We start from the raw sequence: 23352 nt of genomic DNA on the forward strand, positions 1-23352 counted from the left end.
CGCAATGCCTCCTGGGAGAAGTAGTTCCAGAATGTCCGACCCCTGTCTAACTGGTAGGTGGTGGAACTACAACTCCCAGCACCACCCAAATGCAGCCTGTGACAAGGAGCAGTTGTCATTGTTGTGGCCTAAGTCTAGGCCTGAACTTGAAAATATACTGCTGGCGTCCCAAGAAAAGTCTTCAAAGAAGAAAATGGAGCTGAGTCGCTGGAAACGGCTTTCAAGGAAGCTGAATGCCAAGGTGATCCCAATCGGAAGCTTTGGGCCGGCCCTAGGCGTCACACTGTCCTGAAAGCCTGCCGCTTCCCTCCCAGCGGTTTCTCGCTCTTAATCCTTACCTGGCCTTGGCTGACCTGGAGCCTGCACAGCTCTGAGAGTGTGGTTTTAGGAGCCTTAGGGTCTGTGTACTCACCACTCTGGTGGGCAAAAACCTGTAAGGATTGTTCCCATCTAAGCGGAGAGGTCTACTAGTGCCCATTAGGGTAAGGGAAATTTGCCCCTCATCCTTACCTCCACTAACAGTTTTAGGAAATTTTCTGCACATTTCTTCCCCTCCCTTTCAAATCTTAGGAAAGGGAATTTTGAAAGGAAGAAAACAAGTCACATTAAGTTCGCTGCTGTTATCCCTTATACCCCCCCTTCCAGTTTTACATCAGACATCTAAAATGAACCCAGAATTCCAAGTGGTTTTATCTCAGTTCTTTATCCATATGGTTATTTCTAAATTCCACCAGCGTTCAGCGATAGATCCTTCCTTTATCTGTTACCTCTTCTGTACACTAGTTCCTAAAGACACACACACTCAAAACCTGACAAAAGCCGTTTTAAACTTGGAGCAGACGAAAGTGACGTGCAAAGTCACAGCCATACCAAGTGCGCTTTCCAGAATACCTTTTTAACAGTCACAAAAATAAGTGCTTTAGGTGTAAATGAGAGCATTGAGACGGAGAGGCGTCAGCTTCCAGCTGCAGAGCAGCTTCACCAGCTGTTTTTACCCCTCAGTTACCGTTTCCTGTAAGAAGAAAGACAGCCCTCGAGATGTGTGGCTTTGTGGGGGCCCGGGGCAGCCATTCTTGTGGGCTCTTCTAAATATAGAAACAGTGTACACAGGGCACCTTCCACTTAGTGAAAATCATGTTCCTGATGCTAGAGGGCAGAGGCCAGAGCATTCGAGAGTGAGAACTGAGGCCGCTTCACCTGCAAAGTAGCAGTTGCGTAATAGTGGCCCAAAATAGCTTCTGAATATAGATTTGATGATGAAAGGTAAAAAATTGGGGACAACTTAGAACTACAAAAAGAGGGATTTTTTTCTTCTTTTTTTTTTGCTGATAGTGCTCATTATTACTGTCTAGAGGATAAAGGAAGTAAAAACACAAGAGCGCCTTGAAATTCAGCTGTGTTTGAATAGGATCGGTTTGCTCTGTGTTGCAGTGGAAGTTACGCAGCACAACAGCTGCATTATTGTGTGTAAGGTGAGCTGAAGGTGGAGTGTTAGGGAAATGAAGGCGACCATCATGCCTTTCCTACCAACTTCCACGTGCCGGTTACTTTGCTCTCCCATCATTTTTATTTTCAAATACCTGATTTTTTTTTCAAAGCAAATAACTGTTTGCTCAATGATTATTAGAGAGAGAGAGAGAGTTCTGTAAGCTTCTGGGAGTCACAGAGGATACAGAGGAAGATCCATGAGGCCTGATTTCTTGTTTCAAATTAATATCTCATCTGGGTAGAGATCATTTTCTTCATTATATGCTTGGTGCAAGTGTACAAGTTGAGTGATATAATCCTGTTTTACACCCCCACTCCTTTTAGACCAAATGTCATCTCAGTTGTAGGAAGGACAGGAAGGCATCTGGATACTTGTGCAAAGAGGAAAGAAATTACCACAGTCTTTAAGCAGAAAATGACTCAGGTGAATTAACCAGCGTTAGTATGGGTTTCACGAGGAGTGTTCCATGTAGCATTTCTGCATCTTGACTCTTAGCATTGGAGAACTCAAAAATACAATGCTGATGCCTAGACTGTTGATCAGTTACGGTTCAAGGTGGGTTACACAAGAGTAACACAGATGTCCTGGACAAAGCTTCCTGTTTCTCCTGCGTGGTTCAGTGTGCTCTCATTGCTAGTTGGTGCTGAACTTGCCAACGGAAAGTTTGGAGGAAGGGATGAAGGATAGTGGGAAGGATGTTGACAAAGCGGTTGCTGCGCATTAATACTTCGTTTCTATTCTCTACAGTCTGCATTTGACACTGACAGTGTGGAACACTGGGTTAAGGTAAGGCTTTTCACAATCGGAACAGAGAGATGCGCGAGTCGGACATAAGGACAGATCTCCAGTGTGCATGTGCGTGCCAGTTGTTATCCTACATGATTGTGTATGTTACCCCAATTCTATAGTTTTAACATCTTTTATTATTCCGTTGGTTTTCATGAGAGAGCCTTTCATCTGGCATGCCCATCTCATAAAGAGGCCAAAGGAGTAAGAAAAGAGAGGCCTTGGGAGAGAATGCTGTAGCCTTCTTCAGACGCGAGGAAGACTATTCTGTAGTTACTTTAATATGGGGACCCATTGGCAAGAGCAACATGGCGATCACCAGAATTCTCTAAAGTCTAGAACAATCCAAAAGTGGAGTGAGAGTTTTCATAAAGAGACATGTTCTCCATCGCTAGAGTATTGGAGTACAGTGCTATGTTGTTTGTATTTTAGTAAAATACATCTTGCCTGAAGACCATAGGCAAAGCTAAAGCCACTAGAGGCCAGGCGATGGTGGTGCACACCTTTAATCCCAGCACTCAGGAGGCAGAAGCAGGTGGATCTCTGTGATTCTGAGGCCAGTCTGGTCTACAGAGCAAGTTCTAGGACAGACTCTAAACCTACACAGAGAAACCCTGTCTTGCAAAAACAAAAACAAAAAAAAAACCAGAGGGAATATAAAATGAGAGGAGAGAGAGGTTTAGTCTGCTTAGTCTGCAGTTGCCCAGCCTTGCTAGAGGTAAGATTTCTCTGGTGGCTTGGCTGCTTTGCTTTTCTGGTTTTCGGGTTGAACCCCAATATCTCACTCTGGCTTGTTATTATTCGTGCTACACTGGAGTAAACTCTAAAATTTCACTTAATGTTCAGCTAATAAAGAATATGTTTGGGCATCCATTGAGAGGGAGTTGGTTTAGATAACTCCCATAGAAACTGTTATTATACATGACTTCCTGACCAATGACATCCTCCAGTCATGAGATGCTTGTTTTTAATTTAGGTGCTATTTGAATTGACAGTGCCTTTAAAACACTTCAGGGGTGCACCCCTCAGTGCCAGCCTAGCAGTTCGCTGTAATCAGTTTATTTGTGTAGCACATGGTTCAAAATCATGTAATATTTTCCAAAGAATATTCTGTCTTAGTTGACAGGCATTGTGGGCATCAGGCAAGATAGATCCCAGGCTACTTGTACTTTGCTTTTAGCTATTTATTCATTTTGTTACTATTTGTTAAGTGCCTACCAAATACAAGCTCAGTGTGTTGTGTACTAGTGCTAAAATGAGACACAGACCAGAGTCTATAGCCCAGTGGTGCCTGAAAAACCTACTTAGAGCTGGTAAGAGACCTAAAGATATAAGGGAAGCATATGGTGGGAGGCATTAATGTCAATGGGGCTAGGGGACTTCCTGACCACTGCAGAAGCTCTGTCTCAAAAGACAGCCAAAGTGGATTGCATCATGAGTGCCAGCCTCTGGAAGACCACTTAACCTCTAGTAAACCAAGCTTGCCTCTCAGTGTCCAGAGTCCTAGTACTGAGTTCCTGCAGGGCTCAATCACACGCCTACTTACCACTTCTTTCAGAGGGGGAGATTTAATGAGAACTCAAGGATAAAATTCCATTTTGTCTTGTTTCTATGATTGTTCTCCTTCATATAGCTGTCAGCAATCTGGACTTGGATTTTTATCATTTCCCTAAATCGTCTGCACTGGCTTTTCCTCCATCCTGCCTTCAAATCTCCCATCTTGAAAAATCAATAAGTTCTTATTTGACCCTGCAGTCTTTTCTGATTGTAGAATGATTTTATTTTCTTATCCAGATATATAGTGTGAGCTCTGGGCTTTTATATTTTCGTTATTCTCTCCTGTCATAATTATTATTGCTTAGTCTTGCTTCTTATTCAGTCAGCAGTAACACACACACACACACTCCATTTATTTCACTTTCCATTCCACAAACTGCTACCAGAAATGACTTCCTGACCAAATCCAGTCACCGTGGGCAGCTGTCAAATGTCTCTAGTCTAATTTGATAGAGCTGTGGCATCTGTTTTAGACACCCTCTAGTCCACTCTCTTTGTTCATTGGACTGTTTTCTCTGGATTCTCCTTTTACCTCTCTGTTTTACCTTTCTGATTTTACTCCATAATATATCACAACTCTGGATATACCCTGGATAGTTGCAGTCTTTCCTCCTAAACCCCCCAAATCCACTTGAATGGCCCACCCTTTTCAACACAGCCGAGAATTCGTTCAGGGGAAAGATGGTGAAGATAGAGAAAGGCCTCTCTTTAGAACAGCAAAGGAAGGTTTCCCAGTTGTCTCATGGATTTAGCTGAAGCAAGTAGCCATAATTTTTTTTATGATACAAAGAAAATTTGTAGATTAAATGGATCCAAGCTTGAGAATCACCACTGCAAAAGTGAAGGGACGGGGGTTTGGGAATAAGACAGTAGCTTAATGTTCACATGAGTAGGAGGAAAAGACGGTACTCCTTGAAGCCCCTGTGTATGGAGGAGAGAATGAAAGACTTGCTTGGGTCCAGTTTCAGCATTGAGGAATGAAACAGGGAAACAGGATGACGATGTTGGCGGGGTGGTTAACAGCATTTGTTTGGTTCAGTAATGAAACATCCTGTCAGCATGGTTCAGGTTAAGTGGGCTGCCAAAGCAGAATTATGGGAAGTGCTGTGGTCCAGCAGACCTTGAGACTGAGATGTTGATGAGCATCCACAGAGATGGAGAAATCACGGAGAATCGGGCAGTGTAGTAATAAGGAGCGGCGGCTGGGCTGCGTCCCCAATACCCCAGCCGCCCGGCTCCGGCTAGCTTATGGCCCGAAATAATTACACAGATACTGTATTCTTTTAAACACTGCTCTGGCCCATTTCTAATCATCTGTGTAGCGCCCCTAGGTGCGCTTACCGGGAAGATTCTAGCCTAAGTCCATCCTGGGTCGGAGCTGGGGCATGGTGTGCGTCTTCCCTGGAGCAGGCAGCATGGCGTCTCTCCTGCGTCTGCTCCGGAGAGCGGAGCTGTGGAGTCTGACCTCACTTCCTCTTCCTCCCAGCCTTCCCTTCTGTTTACTCCACCCACCTAAGGGTGGGCCTATCAAATGGGCCTAGCAGTTTCTTTATTGCTTAAACAATGAAATCAACAGATTGATATATGACACTCCCACATCAGGGCAGGGGCTTGGCTAGCACTAAATGTGGTGGTACTCTGTGATTTATAATTCATCTTTGGCCTGTCTGGCTCATCTTACTCCAGTACACCCTCCTGCTTGACTGACCTTCCTAAACACGTGTTCTGTGTGCTATCGGATACTGTCTCCTCCAGGTGGGCATCTGAGGTCCTCTGTCAATCAGACTGTGTCAGTTTATCTGAAACAGCCCATGTACTGGCACTCTGCATCCCTCCTCTCCCCCAGGTCTTTCTCCTTCCCCTCCATCAAGCAGCTCTTCCCTGTGCTTTGCTACTTGCTGATGCCTCAGCCTGGAATGTCTGCTACCTCTGAGACATGATCTAGATCCTCTCCGTACAACTCAGCTTCAGTTGCCCCACACCCTCACCCCGTCCTCTAATAGTTTCCTTTAGAATTATGTTATGTACACATTTATTAATAAAACACAAAACACTTGATTTTATAAAGAGTGACTTTTAAAAGAACTGGCACTTTCAAAACTATATAAAACATAGGCAGATGAGGATACGTTAAGCTCCTGTTTGTATCATCTGGTCGTAAGGAAATGAAATAGTATTTTGTAAAGGAACTTTTATGGAACATAGCTTTTAACTAATAACCTTCTTTTTAGGACTGGAAAGATGGCTCAGTCATTTAAGTGTTTGTCTTATAAGCATGGGACCCTGAGTTAGGTTGCCAGAATCCATGTAAAAGACCAGACGTGGTGGTGGTTTAATTCCAGCTAGGGAAGCAGAGACAGGTGGATCCCAGGGGCCCCCATCCAGCAGAGCCTAATTGGTGGCTCCAATCCAGTGAATGAGGAACAGTACTCAAGGTCGTCCTCTGTCCTGCACATAGGTGCACACACACCTACGCTTACACACACAACACACACAGCCTATTTTCAGATCACCCTGTCTTATTTGAACTTTCTAATAATGAACCGTTTGTGTCTGTCTCCCTTAGCATTCACTGGGTCGCTCGGGACAGAACTAGTCTCCCACTGGGACATACTGAAAGGGCAGGAGTAAGTGGACACAAACGAATGAAATGTGCTCCAGACCCCTCTTAGCTCTTATGCATTCATTCTGGGGTAAAAAGATAATATTTAAGACAAAGTACTTAAAACACTATTCCAATCCTTAGTATTGTCTAGTGGGTATTTTAAATGCTTCTTTAAAACATTTCTTTTTACTGAGTTGCCATTTCCAGACCCTTTTCGAAGTAGCAAGACTAGTTTTTCTCCTATTTCCCGATCTCACTACTGTCTTCTAATAAGAACCCGGAGAGATGGCTCATGGGGTGAAGAAGGCACTTGCCGCCAAGCCCTAACCACCTGAGTTTGATTCCTGGGACCCCATTGTGAAAGGAGAGAACTGACTTGTGCAAGTGATCCTTTGTCATCCATCCACACATAAATAGAAATGAAATGTATGTAATAAAGTTTTCTCCAAAAGCATGTCATTTGATTATCTCTTGGATTCATAGTCTAGAGAATTAAATCAAGTCTACAAATCTCTTGTTTCTTTTTCTTTTATAGGTGTTCGTTTAAAAATTAAAGTTAATAACTTTATCTGTGTTTCTTTTGCATGAGTGCATATGCAAGCATAAACAGTATATATAAAGTCATTTTTCTGCTGAGCCTTGGTGGCGCACACCTTTAATCCCAGCACTCTGGAGGCAGAGGCAGGCGGATCTTTGTGAGTTCAAGGCCAGCTTGGTCTACAGAGCAAGTTCCAGGACTGGCTCCATAGCTCCTGGGAAACCCTGTCTGAAAAAAAAGGTCATTTTTCTTAGAAGTTAAGGGTAGGCCTATGTCAATGTAATCATAATCAATGCCATAACATAAATCCAGATAACCCATGGCCTCTGAGAATTAACATGGGGGAGCAGTCTCTATAGTGAGGCCTGGTGTCTCCCAACTCAGCTCTGATGAGATCATGTTATTCTGTCTTATAGCACTCCTGTGCCCACTTCCTGTGTCCAGATTTTATCTTTGACTTTTAAACTTTACTTCTCTGCTGACATCCAAAACCTGACACAGGCAACACAAGAATTAGGTAGCTCATCCTATAGCAAGTTTTTGCAGAGTTGTCACCAAGCTTTCTACCAAGGGCACGAAGCAAAGTCATTTCAAAATAGGTCAGGAGCACTATAAACACAGTAGTGCAGCATCTTTGAGTAAATCTCTAAGCCACCTCTTCCTTTACTAAGTATTTCCTGTACACTGACTGAGTCCCAGCAAGACTCTGGTTGCTAGGGCTTCCGTGTGAAGAGGAACAATCCTGATGATGCTCTGTTTGGAGGCTGCATGAGAGAGAGAGAGAGAGAGAGAGAGAGAGAGAGAGAGAGAGAGAGAGAGGGAGGGAGGGAGGGAGGGAGGGAGGGAGGGAGGGAGGGAGGGAGGGGGAGGGAGGGAGGGGGAGGGAGGGAGGGAGGGAGGGAGGGAGGGAGGGAGGGAGGGAGGGAGGGAGGGAGAGAGAGAGAGAGAGAGAGAGAGAGGGAGAGAGAGAGAGAGATGACTGCAGTGTGGTTGACACACAGGTAGCTGGTGAGATGCAGAGCCCACAAAGGGGTAGGGGCTCAGGACGTTGAAGCACACTGTAAGAACTTGTCCCAGTGCTAATGGAAATATCGAAGCGTTTGGGATATGGCTTTCATGAGAAAGCGACCAGTTGCTGCTGTAAAGGCTGTTGCAGAAAAGCCGTTAGGAAACTGTCACTCCTCGATGGAGCTGAGAGCTGTGGAGGTGCTGTGAAGGGGCAGTTTGTAAATGTGAAAACGTTTCAAACATGTATGAGGAGGGAGGGAAGGAAGGAGAGAGGAAGAGCATGGAAGAGAGAGAAATGGGCAGAGAGATGAAAGAGAGACTGACTTCAGGTTAAGGAAGACTCCAAAGTTTTCACCTGAAGAACTAACTGATCATGAGTTGTCATTTACCAGTGCCAGTCTGAAGAGTGTGCGCTCAGGAAGAACTCGGGAATGCAGCTCTGTGCGGACACAGACGCAGGCTTTGCCTTTGAAGTAAAATGTTCCCTGCTCTGTCCAAAGTCACGATGCTTTGCTTAGCTCCTCATTCCCTTACCTGATCCCATGAATCGGGTCATGCTTTTATTAAACCCTTGTTGAGTTAGAACAGTCTGGATGACTACAGTGGTGCCTGTCTATCTCAGTTTTATTGAACCTGTGGCTTGCCTAATACACGGTGGCGACCCTTTTTTGCCATAGTAATCTGAGGCTTCAGCCTGTGGTTCCTGTTTACAAGTCCCAGTGGCACAGAAATTGATATCACATGTTTGCTCAGAATTAAGTATTCAGGTTTCAGGATCCCATTGCCTATGCCTTAAACAAAAGTTACCCAAAGGGGGTCAGAGAGGTAATAGGAATGTGATCAAAGTATGTTACATATGTATAAATGTGTCATAATGGAACCACTATTTTGGACAATTAATACATGCTAATAAAAATAAAGTTTTATTATTGTTCGTGTGCGTGTAGGCAGATGTACATGTGTGTGTGTAGGCAGATGTACATGTGTGCTTGTAGGCAGATGTACATGTGTGTGTGTAGGCAGATGTACATGTGTGTGTGTGTGTAGGCAGATGTACATGTGTGTGTGTGTAGGCAGATGTACATGTGTGTGTGTGTAGGCAGATGTACATGTGTGTGTGTAGGCAGATGTACGTGTGTGTGTGTAGGCAGATGTACATGTGTGTGTGTGTAGGCATATGTACATGTGTGTGTGTGTAGGCAGATGTACATGTGTGTGTGTAGGCAGATGTACATGTGTGTGTGTGTAGGCAGATGTACGTGTGTGTGTGTGTGTGTAGGCAGATGTACATGTGTGTGTGTAGGCAGATGTACATGTGTGTGTGTAGGCAGATGTACATGTGTGTGTGTGTAGGCAGATGTACGTGTGTGTGTGTGTGTGTAGGCAGATGTACATGTGTGTGTGTGTGTAGGCAGATGTACATGTGTGTGTAGGCAGATGTACATGTGTGTGTGTGTGTAGGCAGATGTACATGCATGTGTGTAGGCAGATGTACATGTGTGTGTGTGTAGGCAGATGTACATGTGTGTGTGTGTAGGCAGATGTACATGTGTGTGTGTGTGTAGGCAGATGTACATGTGTGTGTGTGTGTGTAGGCAGATGTACGTGTGTGTAGGCAGATGTACATGTGTGTGTGTAGGCAGATGTACATGTGTGTAGGCAGATGTACATGTGTGTGTAGGCAGATGTACATGTGTGTGTGTGTAGGCAGATGTACGTGTGTGTGTGTAGGCAGATGTACATGTGTGTGTAGGCAGATGTACGTGTGTGTGTGTAGGCAGATGTACATGCGTGTGTGTAGGCAGATGTACATGTGTGTGTGTGTGTAGGCAGATGTACATGTGTGTGTGTGTAGGCAGATGTACATGTGTGTGTAGGCAGATGTACATGTGTGTGTGTGTGTAGGCAGATGTACATGTGTGTGTGTGTAGGCAGATGTACATGTGTGTGTGTAGGGAGATGTACATGTGTGTGTGTGTAGGCAGATGTACATGTGTGTGTGTGTAGGCAGATGTACATGTGTGTGTGTAGGCAGATGTACATGTGTGTGTGTGTAGGCAGATGTACATGTGTGTGTGTAGGGAGATGTACATGTGTGTGTGTGTAGGCAGATGTACATGTGTGTGTGTGTAGGCAGATGTACATGTGTGTGTGTGTGTGTAGGCAGATGTACATGTGTGTGTGTGTGTAGGCAGATGTACGTGTGTGTAGGCAGATGTACATGTGTGTGTGTAGGCAGATGTACATGTGTGTAGGCAGATGTACATGTGTGTGTGTGTAGGCAGATGTACATGTGTGTGTGTAGGCAGATGTACATGTGTGTGTAGGCAGATGTACATGTGTGTGTGTGTAGGCAGATGTACATGTGTGTGTAGGCAGATGTACATGTGTGTGTGTGTGTAGGCAGATGTACATGCATGTGTGTAGGCAGATGTACATGTGTGTGTGTGTAGGCAGATGTACATGTGTGTGTAGGTATACACATACAGTGGTACATGTGTGAAGGTCGGTTCTCTCCTGCCACCTTGTGGGGCCTGGGGATGAAGCTCAGGTTGTTGCCTGCACGCTAGCACCTCTCATCAGCCCTGTTTTCCACTTACCAAAGCCCAAATGACATTCTTATAAACACCAGGAATGCTGGCTAGAACTTGATGAACTGCTGCATTTAAGTCAACATTACAGACAAAACTAAAATACTGCCTAGTGTTCCAACAAAAATGGGAAAATTAGAGAATCATACTAGCTGCTAGAAAAGCAGCTTCTCAAATTCTTTAGCCCTAAACAAGGTTACTATCATTTAATGGATTTATTTCTTTTCCTTTTTTCCTGTTATTTTTAAGAGAGTGGAGAAAGCATCGGAATTTGCCCTTTCAAATGAATATTTTACCAGAAATGCAGATTTACCTGGAATGCTTTGGCGACACGCAGTAGATCTGGGGACATGTGAGCAAGCAGAGTATCATGATGACGTCTATGAAGAAGGTGAGGGGATGCATTTGCTGGTGTGATGTTAGCAATTCTTAGAGCATAGCTCGGCACTCACTGAAAACATGGAGTGAAGGCTGCTCTCACCCGCATTCTTAGCTCCTAACCTTTGTTTCTCTACTGCCCTGAAGCTGATTCTGAAGTTAGCTCCGTTACTATATGTAAGACTCTCTTTCTCTCTCTCTCTCTCTCTCTCTCTCTCTCTCTCTCTCTCTCTCTCTCTCTCTGTCTTTCTCTCTCTCTGTGTGTGTCTGTCTGTCTGTCTGTCTGCCCACATACTGGTGTCTGCATGTTTATGAAGATGCCAGAGGAAGCCAGAGGCATCAGGTTCCCTGGAGCTGGACACCCAGGTGGTTATGAGCTGCCTGGTATGGGTGCTAGGAAGTGAGCTTGGATCCCTTGCAAGAGCAATCTATACTTCTCTTAGCCATCTCCCCAGCCCCACAAGGCTGTATTTAAAGCCCACTTTGTTTTCTAAATCTGTAGCAGCCACTGGCAGAGGTAGTTTGATATACTAGTTAACTTGTGAGTGGTGTAAGGTGTTGGTCCTATGGTACAGATGGTAGCATGTTAATTTAATCTGGTTTTCTACTAGTGTATAGACATCAAGTTTATAAACCAATTTAATTCCTTGTAAAAGGCTCTAAAAACATTTTAACTTTCTTATCTCCTCAAAGTTCCCTTTATTTGGGGATGGGAACTTCAGCATTTTGATTACTGAATTACTGAAGAACTAAGTACCACCTAGGAATTCAAGGGACTGGGTGGAACCTGCAAAGGAGACTGGAAGGAGAGCCTCCAGGGAAGGGGGAAGTCAAAGTTCTGTGCCCTGCAAGCCAGCTTCTGTTTGGATTATTTACATCCCCAATTATTTCATTTATCTCTTCATTTATTTGATGCATGCATATTGAAGTCTTGCTCCACTACATTAGGCACTAGAAGATTTTATTATGAACAAGGAAAGTAAAGCTGTGCTTTCGTGGAGTACACACTCTAGTGTAGGAATGAAGAGAATTAAAAGCAAATTATCAGGTAGTAGTCTATTCAAAGCATCCCAGATAGAAGGCAAGGGGGTGTGAAGAGCTTAAAGTACAGACTAGCTTGGAGTACATGAGGAGCTGAAGGAAAGCCCTTGAGGCTGGTGCTTCCAGTAGACATGAGCATAAAGGAATGAGCAGGAGATACATCACATAGGTCATGATAGGTCTGGGAAAGAACTTAGATTTTATTCTGATTTTAATAGGACGGGACAGAAGTATAAGGGGCCCCAACAGTGTAAGGAACTGTATAGTATAACGTCCAAAGGAAGTGCACTTTACACTGTATAGTATAACGTCCAAAGGAAGCACACTTTACACTGTATAGTATAACGTCCAAAGGAAGTGCACTTTATACTGTATAGTATAACGTCCAAAGGAAGTGCACTTTACACTGTATAGTATAACGTCCAAAGGAAGCGCACTTTACACTGTATAGTATAACGTCCAAAGGAAGCGCACTTTACACTGTATAGTATAACGTCCAAAGGAAGCGCACTTTACACTGTATAGTATAACGTCCAAAGGAAGTGCACTTTACACTGTATAGTATAACGTGCGAAGGAAGCGCACTTTACACTGTATAGTATAACGTCCAAAGGAAGTGCACTTTACACTGTATAGTATAACGTCCAAAGGAAGCGCACTTTACACTGTATAGTATAACGTCCAAAGGAAGTGCACTTTACACTGTATAGTATAACGTGCAAAGGAAGCGCACTTTACACTGTATAGTATAACTTGCGAAGGAAGTGCACTTTACACTGTATAGTATAACGTCCAAAGGAAGTGCACTTTACACTGTATAGTATAACGTGCGAAGGAAGCGCACTTTACACTGTATAGTATAACGTCCAAAGGAAGTGCACTTTACACTGTATAGTATAACGTCCAAAGGAAGCGCACTTTACACTGTATAGTATAACGTCCAAAGGAAGTGCACTTTACACTGTATAGTATAACGTCCAAAGGAAGTGCACTTTACACTGTATAGTATAACGTGCGAAGGAAGCGCACTTTACACTGTATAGTATAACGTCCAAAGGAAGCGCACTTTACACTGTATAGTATAACGTCCAAAGGAAGTGCACTTTACACTGTATAGTATAACTTGCGAAGGAAGTGCACTTTACACTGTATAGTATAACGTCCAAAGGAAGTGCACTTTACACTGTATAGTATAACTTGCGAAGGAAGTGCACTTTACACTGTATAGTATAACTTGCGAAGGAAGTGCACTTTACACTGTATAGTATAACGTCCAAAGGAAGCGCACTTTACAGTAAGTGGCGTTAGTAGACACAATTGTTTTACATTCTAATTATGCAATAAAGTGCAACTTGTTGTACATGGGTTAATAATTGTCAGCTCCCTTTCTATGCCTTTTTGTATCATATTTGTTATACTTCATTTCTACCGCTCTCCTCCCCAGGTACCTTCCAGGACCTTTAGTGGATGCCTGAGATTGTAGATAATGCCAAGCCCTAGAGTTGTTTGATATACTTACATAGTCATGGTAAAATTTACTTCATAAATTAATCACAATAAGAGATTGATAACAAATAATAAAACCAAACAATTATAGTAAGCAGTAGACTTATGTGCACATCATCTCTCTTCAAGTATCTTCTTATACTGTACTGCCACTGTTCTTGTGACGATGTGCTGACATGGTACCTGAGCGCTGTGATGCGGTGAGGTGAATGACCAAAGCATTAGGCTGTTCTTTGAGGGTTCCTTGGACACTGTCACTACATTATCACGCCAGGCAATCAGTCTAACAAATGAGGTGACAACTAATCTGTTTTAACTGATGACAAAGAGTGTGACTGGTGTGGATGCCGGACAAAGGAACGACTCACATCCCAGGTGGAATGGCATAGACAGAACTTACTTTACTGCGCTAGTAAACTAAATGCAACTCAGAACTTAGGAACTATTTCTGGATTTTCCATGTGATGGTTGTGGACTTTAGTTGACTTAGGTAACTAAAACTGGAAAATGGAACTACAGAAAAAGGGCCACTATTATCATTTGTCTTCTTCTATTTTATCTATACTAAACATTTTTACATCTGTTATTATATAGAAATGCCTAATTACATCAGAACTCTGAGATAATAGTAACAGTGGTGGAGGTAACACTAAAGGAGACGTTTTCCTCCTTTGAAATGCCCATGCCCTAGACTGGGGAAGAGCTTTTTGATAATGATAAAAATGATAAAGATAATGTAAAATAGTGTGAACATTTTTTCCTGCATCTACATGTAATTTTCTTTCTTTCATTTATTTTTTGTTTGTTTTTTTATTCTTGCATGAGTTTATGAGTACCACATGGCATGTGACTACCAGCAGAGGCCAGGTCTGTCTCCTGGAACTGGAGTTACAGATGGTTGTGAGCTGGCATGTAGTCCTGAGAACTGACTCAGATCCTCTGTGACAGCAGCAAGTTCTTGTGACCTCTGAGCCATCTCTGCAGCCCCCTGCGAAGATTTTCATAATGCCACAGAAATGGGAGCTGGCTTTCAACACACGACACTCTGACTTTCCTTTGAGCTCGGGGTCTCTCCTCGCTCTTCAGCTTCCCTGGTTCTACCTTACCTCATCAACTTCTAAAACATTGATTTCCTAGGTTTTTATCGTTTTTAGCTCTTCTCTATCTGCTTTCTTCATCTGATAATATCATCCTGTCCTGAGACTTCAGACATCATCTGTATGCTTATAACTCTTATTTGGTTCTTTAGTTTGGACCCATTCCATGAAATCTCAAGTATTGCCACCAGTATCAACTTGACCTTCCAATCTGGTTATCTCATGAACATCTCACACCTGATATCACAAAGTCTTTCCCCAAACCTGCTGTTTCTTTGTCCTTCACGCTTCTCAGTAAATGCATCTCTATTCTTCCAGTTAAGCTAAGCACTCTGAGGATTTCTCTTCCTTCATTCCCTGTTTATCAGCAAATCATATCAACTTCATCTCAATATTTTCTAGACTGTAGCCATGTTTAATTGCTCTACTGTGAGACCAAACCATCATCACCTCTTTACAGTCTATAGTACTCATCTCCTTAGTTAACATCTTCTTTGCTTACCCCATACCGTCTATTTTAACAGAGAAGTCAAAGTGATCCTCTTAAAATACATCGCTTTTTGCCCTGGAAAGATTCCCAGCACCCGAATGACAGCTGACAACCGCCTGTAGCTCCAGCTCTAGGGCGTCTGACTCTAGGGTACTCTTCTCACCTCTGAAGGCATCAGGCACTTACACAGCGCACAGACACACATGCTGGCAAAACCCTCATACTTAAAAATAAAGAAAATTTAAAAATAAATAAATTTAAAAACAAAACAAAAATCAGGCTTGGTAGCACACATCTTTAATCCTAGTACTACAGGGGCAGAGGCAGATGGGTCTCTGTGAGTTCAAGGTCAGCATGGTCTAAATAGTGAATTTCAGGTCAGCTAGAGCTACACAGTGAGGTCCTGTCTCAAAAGGGGAGAGGGGTGCTTTTTACTCACAACCCTCCTGCACTTCTTATGCTTTAGAGCAGCAGACAAAGTACCTCTAAATAGAAGGGTTTCAGCTTCAAGACTTCTGACATTTGGGGACAGATTATTTTTGCTGTGTGGAAGCTATCTTGTGAGCAGGGTGTTTAGCAGCTTCCTAGTCTCAACACACTGGATACTGTCGTCACTTGCCCTCTTTGTGACAACCAGAAATGACTGTATTTCAGATGAGGGTTAAGATCACCCTCACTGATCAGCACTGCACTCAGCACAGTGGTCACCTCCTCCATCTCATCTGTCCAGCCCTCCTTTGTGCAGCCACACTGCCCTGCTAGTGACTTTTCCAGCCCTCTAGACACTCATGAAGTAGGACCTTTGACCGTGCTCTCCCCCTGCATGGTGCAATATTTCCTTATATATCAGCGTGGCTCACTCCCTCTTTTGCTCAGGTATCTTCTTTTTGGCCACCCAACTTAAAACTACAACAATCAGTCTCCATCTCTTGGTTCCTTGCTTTGTCTTTATCTTGTTTGTTTTGTCATTTCCCCTGATCAGACTGTTAGCTTCATGTTGGTGACATTTCCCCTGATCAGACTGTTAGCTTCATGTTGGTGACATTTCCAGTAATTGGACTGTTAGCTTCATGTTGGTGACATTTCCAGTAATCGGACTGTTAGCTTCATGTTGGTGACATTTCCAGTAATTGGACTGTTAGCTTCATGTTGGTGACATTTCCAGTAATCGGACTGTTAGCTTCATGTTGGTGACATTTCCCCTGATCAGACTGTTAGCTTCATGTTGGTGACATTTCCCCTGATCAGACTGTTAGCTTCATGTTGGTGACATTTCCCCTGATCAGACTGTTAGCTTCATGTTGGTGACATTTCCCCTGATCAGATTGTTAGTTTCATGTTGGTGACATTTCCCCTGATCAGACTGTTGGCTTCATGTTGGTGACATTTCCCTTTATTGGACTGTTAGCTTCATGTTGGTGACATTTCCCCTGATCAGACTGTTGGCTTCATGTTGGTGACATTTCCCTTGATTGGACTGTTAGCTTCATGTTGGTGACATTTCCCCTGATCAGACTGTTGGCTTCATGTTGGTGACATTTCCCTTGATTGGACTGTTAGCTTCATGTTGGTGACATTTCCCCTGATCAGACTGTTAGCTTCATGTTGGTGACATTTCCCCTGATCAGACTGTTGGCTTCATGTTGGTGACATTTCCCTTGATTGGACTGTTAGCTTCATGTTGGTGACATTTCCCCTGATCAGACTGTTAGCTTCATGTTGGTAACATTTCTTTTTCCTGTTTTGTTCCTTATTCTATTCATTATGCCTTGTCACATAATGGATGTTGAGGTGATAATGAGGGGATGGGTGAATAAATGGAAACAGCAATAGAGGAACCTGTAAGTCACTGAAATACTAAAAGATGTTTTTGTTCTATTGATAGCTCAGGAGCTCGTCAATGACTGGTTAGACAATAAACTTAAACAAGAGTTAGCAAGTGATGGAGAAGGGGAGAACACTGTGCCAAGCAGCCCTCCTGTGCCCGATGCCCATGGCCATCTGAAGTATGACAAGTTTGACGGTAAGAACTTATCTGGTTCTTCTAAGCTTTAACATCTAATGAATGTTCCTAAAAAATGTTATTTATTGTTTTAAATAATAAATAATACATTTGGCTCATGTATGTTTTGTTTATCTTTGTGAGTTTAATTTTTCTTGATTGGGTATAAATCTTCTTTGCTATATCCCTAGTAAGTTCCTATTGCTTTTTAAAATTAAAATATTCTATTATTTATAATTTTGCCTATGAATTTATATAGCAATTAAAAGTGTCTCTTGCCCATATATCATTAGATAACTATTTACTCTGTCAGAGAAGACACTTAAATATTCACATATCATTTTATAATTATAAAAATGCTACTTATGTTTTGATTCATTTTCACATATAAAAGAGGCTATTTCTCTTCTTGGGATTTTTCCTTTCTTTTCTTCTTTTGTACAAATTGTCAGACAAATGAAATAACAGACTCATAAGGGGATCCTCTATTGTACATTAAGGTTTAGGGTTTTTTTGATTTTCTTTTTGTTTTCCTATGAGGATGGATTTGTGGAGGACAGCTATCCACACCTGATTCAGAGCCTTGCTGAAACAAGCTCGTGGCATTGCTCTTGTTAGGACTCTATAAAAATCCCAGCTAGGGAATCATAGTCATGAGCTCGGAAAGCTAGAAGAATACTTTAATTTCACCTCGTCTAACAGTCAGTGTCTGTAGTCAGTAGGCAAACACACACTAACCCTACAGTGCTTGCTACTTCACTAATGTTCAAATGGCTTAAGGTTAAGACTGGCCATGCCTGGCCTGGGTAAGGGTGTGGGGGAACTGGGACACTGTCACAGAGCTGGTGGGATGTAGAATTGCATTCCACTTTGGATGGCAGTTTGATAATTTCTTTAAAAGTTTAGTCTGTACACATCATAACCTGTACCCACAGTATAGCTATTCTATCTCAGCTAGTCGAAGAAAATGGATAAAAACCAGGCCTAAAGGCTACCACACGCTAGGGTAAGAGCTATACTTCTGAGCTATAGCCTGGGGTCAGTTGAGGGTTGATTTTAAGCAGGAGAGTTTTGATTGTTTAGGTTTTAGATCTGACTATGAAGAGGTTCTTAGTGACTTGGCTGAAGGCATTTCCTGATGAAGGTGCGTGCTGAGGGCCACACTCATCAACTGGCATTGCTACTTCGAACTTGTCAATACAACTTTGTATTTTTCAGAATTTTTATGTAAATACGAATATCATTTTTTAATTCCCTTTTGCTGTTCTTTACTCCTAGACTTATGTGGCTATTTGGAGGAAGAAGAGGAGAGTGTCACTGCTCAGCAATTTATAGAGCATCTGCTCCATAAAGAGGTGCTGGATTCTGAGATGGTGGAGGAGCTCGGAAGGGAGGAAAACCAAGGCAAGAGGCGGCAGAAGGACCCTCGTCTTACCATGGAGATGAGACATAAGCAGGTGGGAGGAAAAACAAAATTAAAATGGATAACAGGAAGCAGTCTTTGTGTAACACATTTAATAAGCTTAAATAAAGACTTGGGCTTTATTATGAAAAGGGTGCCATCTGTGGTTTGGTAAGGAAGAATAAAAATAAAATATAAGAACTTCAGAAGAAAAATAATTCTCATAAACTGAGAGTAGGAAACAATTTATTTAAGAAATAACCAAAATTAGAGTAATTGATTTTGACCAGTTGAGTGCTGAACTAAACTTTATTAGTGCGAACGTGGCACTCCGATTATAAATATGTAGATTGCATTTGCTCCAATTTGGTCTTTGAATGGTGACATTAATATATTATCATGAATATTCTGCTGGATATTATAAGGATAATTCTTTTCTAGACAACTAAAATTCACCCATTTTGTGATTATAATTTGAAAAGGAGGACAGATCTGAATTAAATCTAGTTCAGCTGTTTTGAATTGGAAAGGCATATGGGAACTTTCCTTCCTCCCAAAGGACTAGTAGGTAATAGAGGAAAAGGCAGTCTCCATGCCTTGCAAAGGAGTTTTGGGAACTCAGAATGACCCTGGCTTTGCCATATGACCAGGACCGAGACTGAATTGGCACTATTACCTATAGATGTGTGGGCCCTCTTTTTACATAACTAGATTTCTGATTACACATTTTGAAAATTCACTGTTTTAAACCATTAAAGTATTGGAATGTTGGAAAACTAGGGAGAAGTAGGATCCTGGTTTGACAGAAGGGAGGAGAGAAGGTTCAGGAAGACATATGCCTATTGCCTGTACATCTCAGAAAGCCAGAGGGTGAAAAGGGGTAAAGTTAAGAGGGGAGCCAGGAGCTGAAGGATTAGTGTTGAGAAGGATGAATGTGCTTGTTTAGAATTATCCACAAAGGTCTTGCTTTTGGCTTCCAGATGTGACATACTGAAATAAAGACAGAAATGAATGGAGCCCTGCAGTGTTCTTTAGGGCAGTGGATTACTGTTCTGTCCCGCAGAGCGTGGCTACCATAATGGATCATTGTTCTTTCCTAAAAGATTGCTAAAGTGCAGAGTCTAGGGGGAAGTAAACTTATATATACACAGGACAAACTTGAAAATGGGACATCATTTCTAAATAAGAATCCAAAGCTGGAGCTCTGACCCCTCCATTGCGCTCAGCTTTTCCATCACACAGGTCACCCCAGATGCTGAGAGTCCTCTTCATCTGACTATTTGTATGGGTTTTCACCCAGGAAGCAAATAAACTACCCTATTTTTCAATAAACAGTGGGGTTCTGGGTGAGAATGTTGCAAACTGATTGTATTCTGAACTTCAAAATGTGTGTGTCCTATTTCCCTGTCCATTCGACTTGTGGTTTTCTAAGGTAAAAGAAAATCGCTTACGGCGCGAGAAGCAGCTGGAGTTGCGGAGAAGGGAGAATGCCGTGAAGAAAGCAGCCTTCCTGGAGGCTCAGTGTCTAGTGCAGGAAGAGAAGAGAAGGAAGGCTCTGCTGGCCAAGAAGGAGAAGGAAGAGGTCCAGAGAGAAATGGTAAAGCTGCGCAGGGAGATACTGGAGAGAAGACGCACGGTGGAGGACGCGTGGAAAGCGTAAGCCAGTGTGATGAGCATTGTGGAGGATGTACTCTCAAGTGTTAAAAATGTTCTAACATTGCAAACACTGCACACAGAAGAGGAGAACACCTCCTGCTCCTCCATCGTAACAAATCCCTTTCATTTTTCCATGTTTCCTCCTGGTTATGATCTCCTTACATATTTAATTATAGTCATCAAATACATTTAATTTGTTATTTTGCTGTACCAAACAGGCCTGGAGTCCTGAATGTACGTACTATCCCCCTGGATTGCTGGACCATAACATATGCTGGCCCTGTCCTATACTGCTAAGCACTTTGGCTATCTAAAATGTTTTGCCAACAGAGCTTGAGAGATGGCTCAGTAGTTAAGAGCACTTACTGTTTTTCTGGAAGACCTGAGTTCTTCTAGAAATCACAACCACCTGTTGACATTAGCACTAGGGAATCTGATGCCCTCTTCTGGCCTCCACAAGTCCTGCACTTATTCATAAATCCACACACAGACTCACACACAAACACATTATTAAAAACAAAATAAAAATTTACCAATATAATAATGCAATGAACATCTTTATTCCTAGAACATTGTCATTTCTTTTAATTACATATAGAATATTTAATACATAATATATAATATATGTGTATATATATATATATATATATATATATATATTTTTTTTTTTTTTCCCAAAGCATGGATTCTCTATGTAGCCTTGGCTGTCCTGGAACTTGCTGTATAGACCAGGCTGGCCTCGAACTCATGCTGATTCACCTGCCTCTGCCTCCCAAGTGCTGGGGTTAAAGGTCTGTGCCACAACTGCCTGGACTGAATTATATTTTTTAGGATAAATTCTTATGACTGTAATTAGTGGGTTAAATGGTATAGATCTCTTGAAACATTGACATATTATTTGGAAAGTTAGTTGTACTTGTTTATGGTGTCACCAGCTGTGGGCCAGTTTAACACACTCTTCTCTATACTGGGAAGTTTTTTGTTTCTTTTTTTTTTCATGCTTAATAGGCAACCCTGCAACTGGTTTGTTCTTCTCTGGTTGCATAAGATTTTAAAGGTGAAACATATTTCCTTATTCCTTTTGTGTGGTTAGTAATCGCCCCCTGTGCTGCTGTGACTTGCACTAGGGTCTTATTTTCTAATGATCATAACAAGTCCTTGGCTTACTGATAAAGAAGAAGACTATCTGACATAAGAGGAAAATGACAGTAGCCCTCACAGGAGGTAGTATGTTATCCATCCTCATGCAGAAAATGGGCTTCACAGGTGAAGTAACTGACATATTTATTCTGAGAAATAGCATTGATACCCGAACTGCAGAACCCTTCCAGCAGCGTGACTCAAGTGTCTGACTCCTCAGACTGAGCCAGAAAGTCCTTCCCGCTCCCCGCCCCATCAGCCCGCACAGCACCCCTGTCTCCCCCCCCCCCCCCCCCGTGTTCTTGATTGCTCTCATTCTGCCCAGTTTCAAACAGCTCAGCAGTGGACGTGTGCTCCACCCCCTCAAGTGCCGGGCTCAGGCCTCCTCCAAATGCTGCTCTCTGCAGAAAGCAATCACGGGTGTTTTAGTGAGCTCTCACTGAGGTCAACCCTGCTCTTCAGATTGCTGCTGAGCCTTGGAAAACAAGCCCCATTTGATGCTAGCGGGATCCTCTGTCCTGTTGCTGTTCACAGCGGGCACTCAGCACTGTTCACTGGGCAGTCAGTTCCTGTCAGAGCTAAGTCCTGCCCGTGGTTGTAGTGACACAGTGTACTAGGTGGATGGACTGACGTGAACTTTCCAGATATCAATTTGGCAATAAATAACAAGAGTCATCAAGTGGTATTTTTCCCTTTGACCTGGGACTTCCAGCTCTAGGGAAACTGCCTTAAGAACTGACCAGAAATGTGAAGATTTTTATACCATAATAACTAAAACAGCATAATTTATAGTTATAAACAAATGCTTCAGAATTGTTAGATAATGATTGTACAGTGAAGCTGGATTGACATGTTCTTGTTTATTTCTGGGTGGAAATATAAATGGCTCTTCTACCTCTCCAACTTGCACAATTAAGCAGATACTGTTTTCATGATAGATATATATCCTGATGTTATTTTAAAACTCGGACCCCTGTTCTGGAACTATTGTGTGTTTATTTATTGACTTGTGGTATTTGCAGTCTCACCAAAGGCCTTGCCTTTGCAATCTGCTATTCCATCCCAAGTCCTAGAACTGCATTTCTCTAATGCCCTCCATGACATGACTAGACCCATCCAATATAACATTATTACAGCACTAGTATTTTGGGAAGATTCAGTAAGATTTTATTGTTGATAGGTGTTTCCTTTTTTCTTATTTGTAAGTTATCCTGAATCTTCTTTACTGCATAAAGTATCTCCTTTAACGATTTATTAATTACAAAAGGAACAAACAATAGCTTTGGCGATAAAGAGATGGCTCAGCAGTAAAGTGTACTTGTTGGACTTCCAGAAGACTGGAGTTCAGTTCCCAGTACCCACATTAGAGTGCTTCATAACGAGAGGAGCTGGTGCCTTCATGAGACCTTTAAGGGCACCTGCACACATGTGGCCTACACTCACACAGATACATAAATAAAAATACTTGTGAAAGTAACAAAACAATAGACTTACACTGGATAATCAGTAAAACAGGCTGGTATCAGCAATAAGACATAATATTATGTGATACATGAAAATGAATGATACAGTGTCTGGATTCTGGATTCTTCTCTACTTGAATTTCTACATTTGTAAAGTTCCTGAAAGTCTAGGTGATTACCTGACTAGGTGATTCCAAGCTGATATGGGTTTCCACACCATGTGCTCCACATCATTAATGGTGCATGCTTTCTGTGTATAATCTGTAACTGACTCCAATAAAAAGATAACATTGGGAGCTGGGGATAGCTCAGTTGGTAGAATGCTTACCTAACATGCACAAAGCCCTGGTTTGATCCCCAGTTCTGCATAAAAGTAATGGCACACGCCTGTCACTCCCCACTTGGAGGAAGGAGGATCAGGAGTTCAATGACAGCCAGGGCTACGTGAGACAACCTCAAAAAAACAAACAAACAACAAAAAAAAAACAACAGGCAGGTCTCCAAGCACACTTGAGCTGGTAACTGAAGGACAATGGCCTGTGGGAGGAAAGAGGATGGAGGTCGGAAGATTCTCTAGATTCTCTTCTCTCCTTAGTAATTTAG

General features: G+C 42.4%; 1 protein-coding gene across 4 annotated transcripts in view; it reads left to right on the forward strand.

Moving 5' to 3' along the window:
* The first annotated feature begins 109 nt into the window (after positions 1-109).
* Positions 110-23352, forward strand: part of Ccdc191 (coiled-coil domain containing 191) — a 71213-nt gene continuing 47970 nt past the window's right edge. For 2 of the 4 annotated variants that reach the window (XM_075963105.1, XM_075963130.1), the window contains exons 1-6: positions 110-241; positions 2237-2275; positions 10824-10965; positions 16972-17109; positions 18367-18545; positions 19923-20146. In XM_075963105.1, the coding sequence (XP_075819220.1) occupies positions 194-241; positions 2237-2275; positions 10824-10965; positions 16972-17109; positions 18367-18545; positions 19923-20146 (770 nt within the window). In that variant the 5' untranslated portion in view covers positions 110-193. Of the gene's footprint in view, positions 242-2236; positions 2276-10823; positions 10966-16971; positions 17110-18366; positions 18546-19922; positions 20147-23352 lie in introns of those variants that run through there. The other 2 variants (XM_075963123.1, XM_075963114.1) reach the window with 2 other exon arrangements.

This window comes from Microtus pennsylvanicus, chromosome 1 (assembly GCF_037038515.1).
Source record: "Microtus pennsylvanicus isolate mMicPen1 chromosome 1, mMicPen1.hap1, whole genome shotgun sequence".
Lineage (NCBI taxonomy): Eukaryota > Metazoa > Chordata > Mammalia > Rodentia > Cricetidae > Microtus > Microtus pennsylvanicus.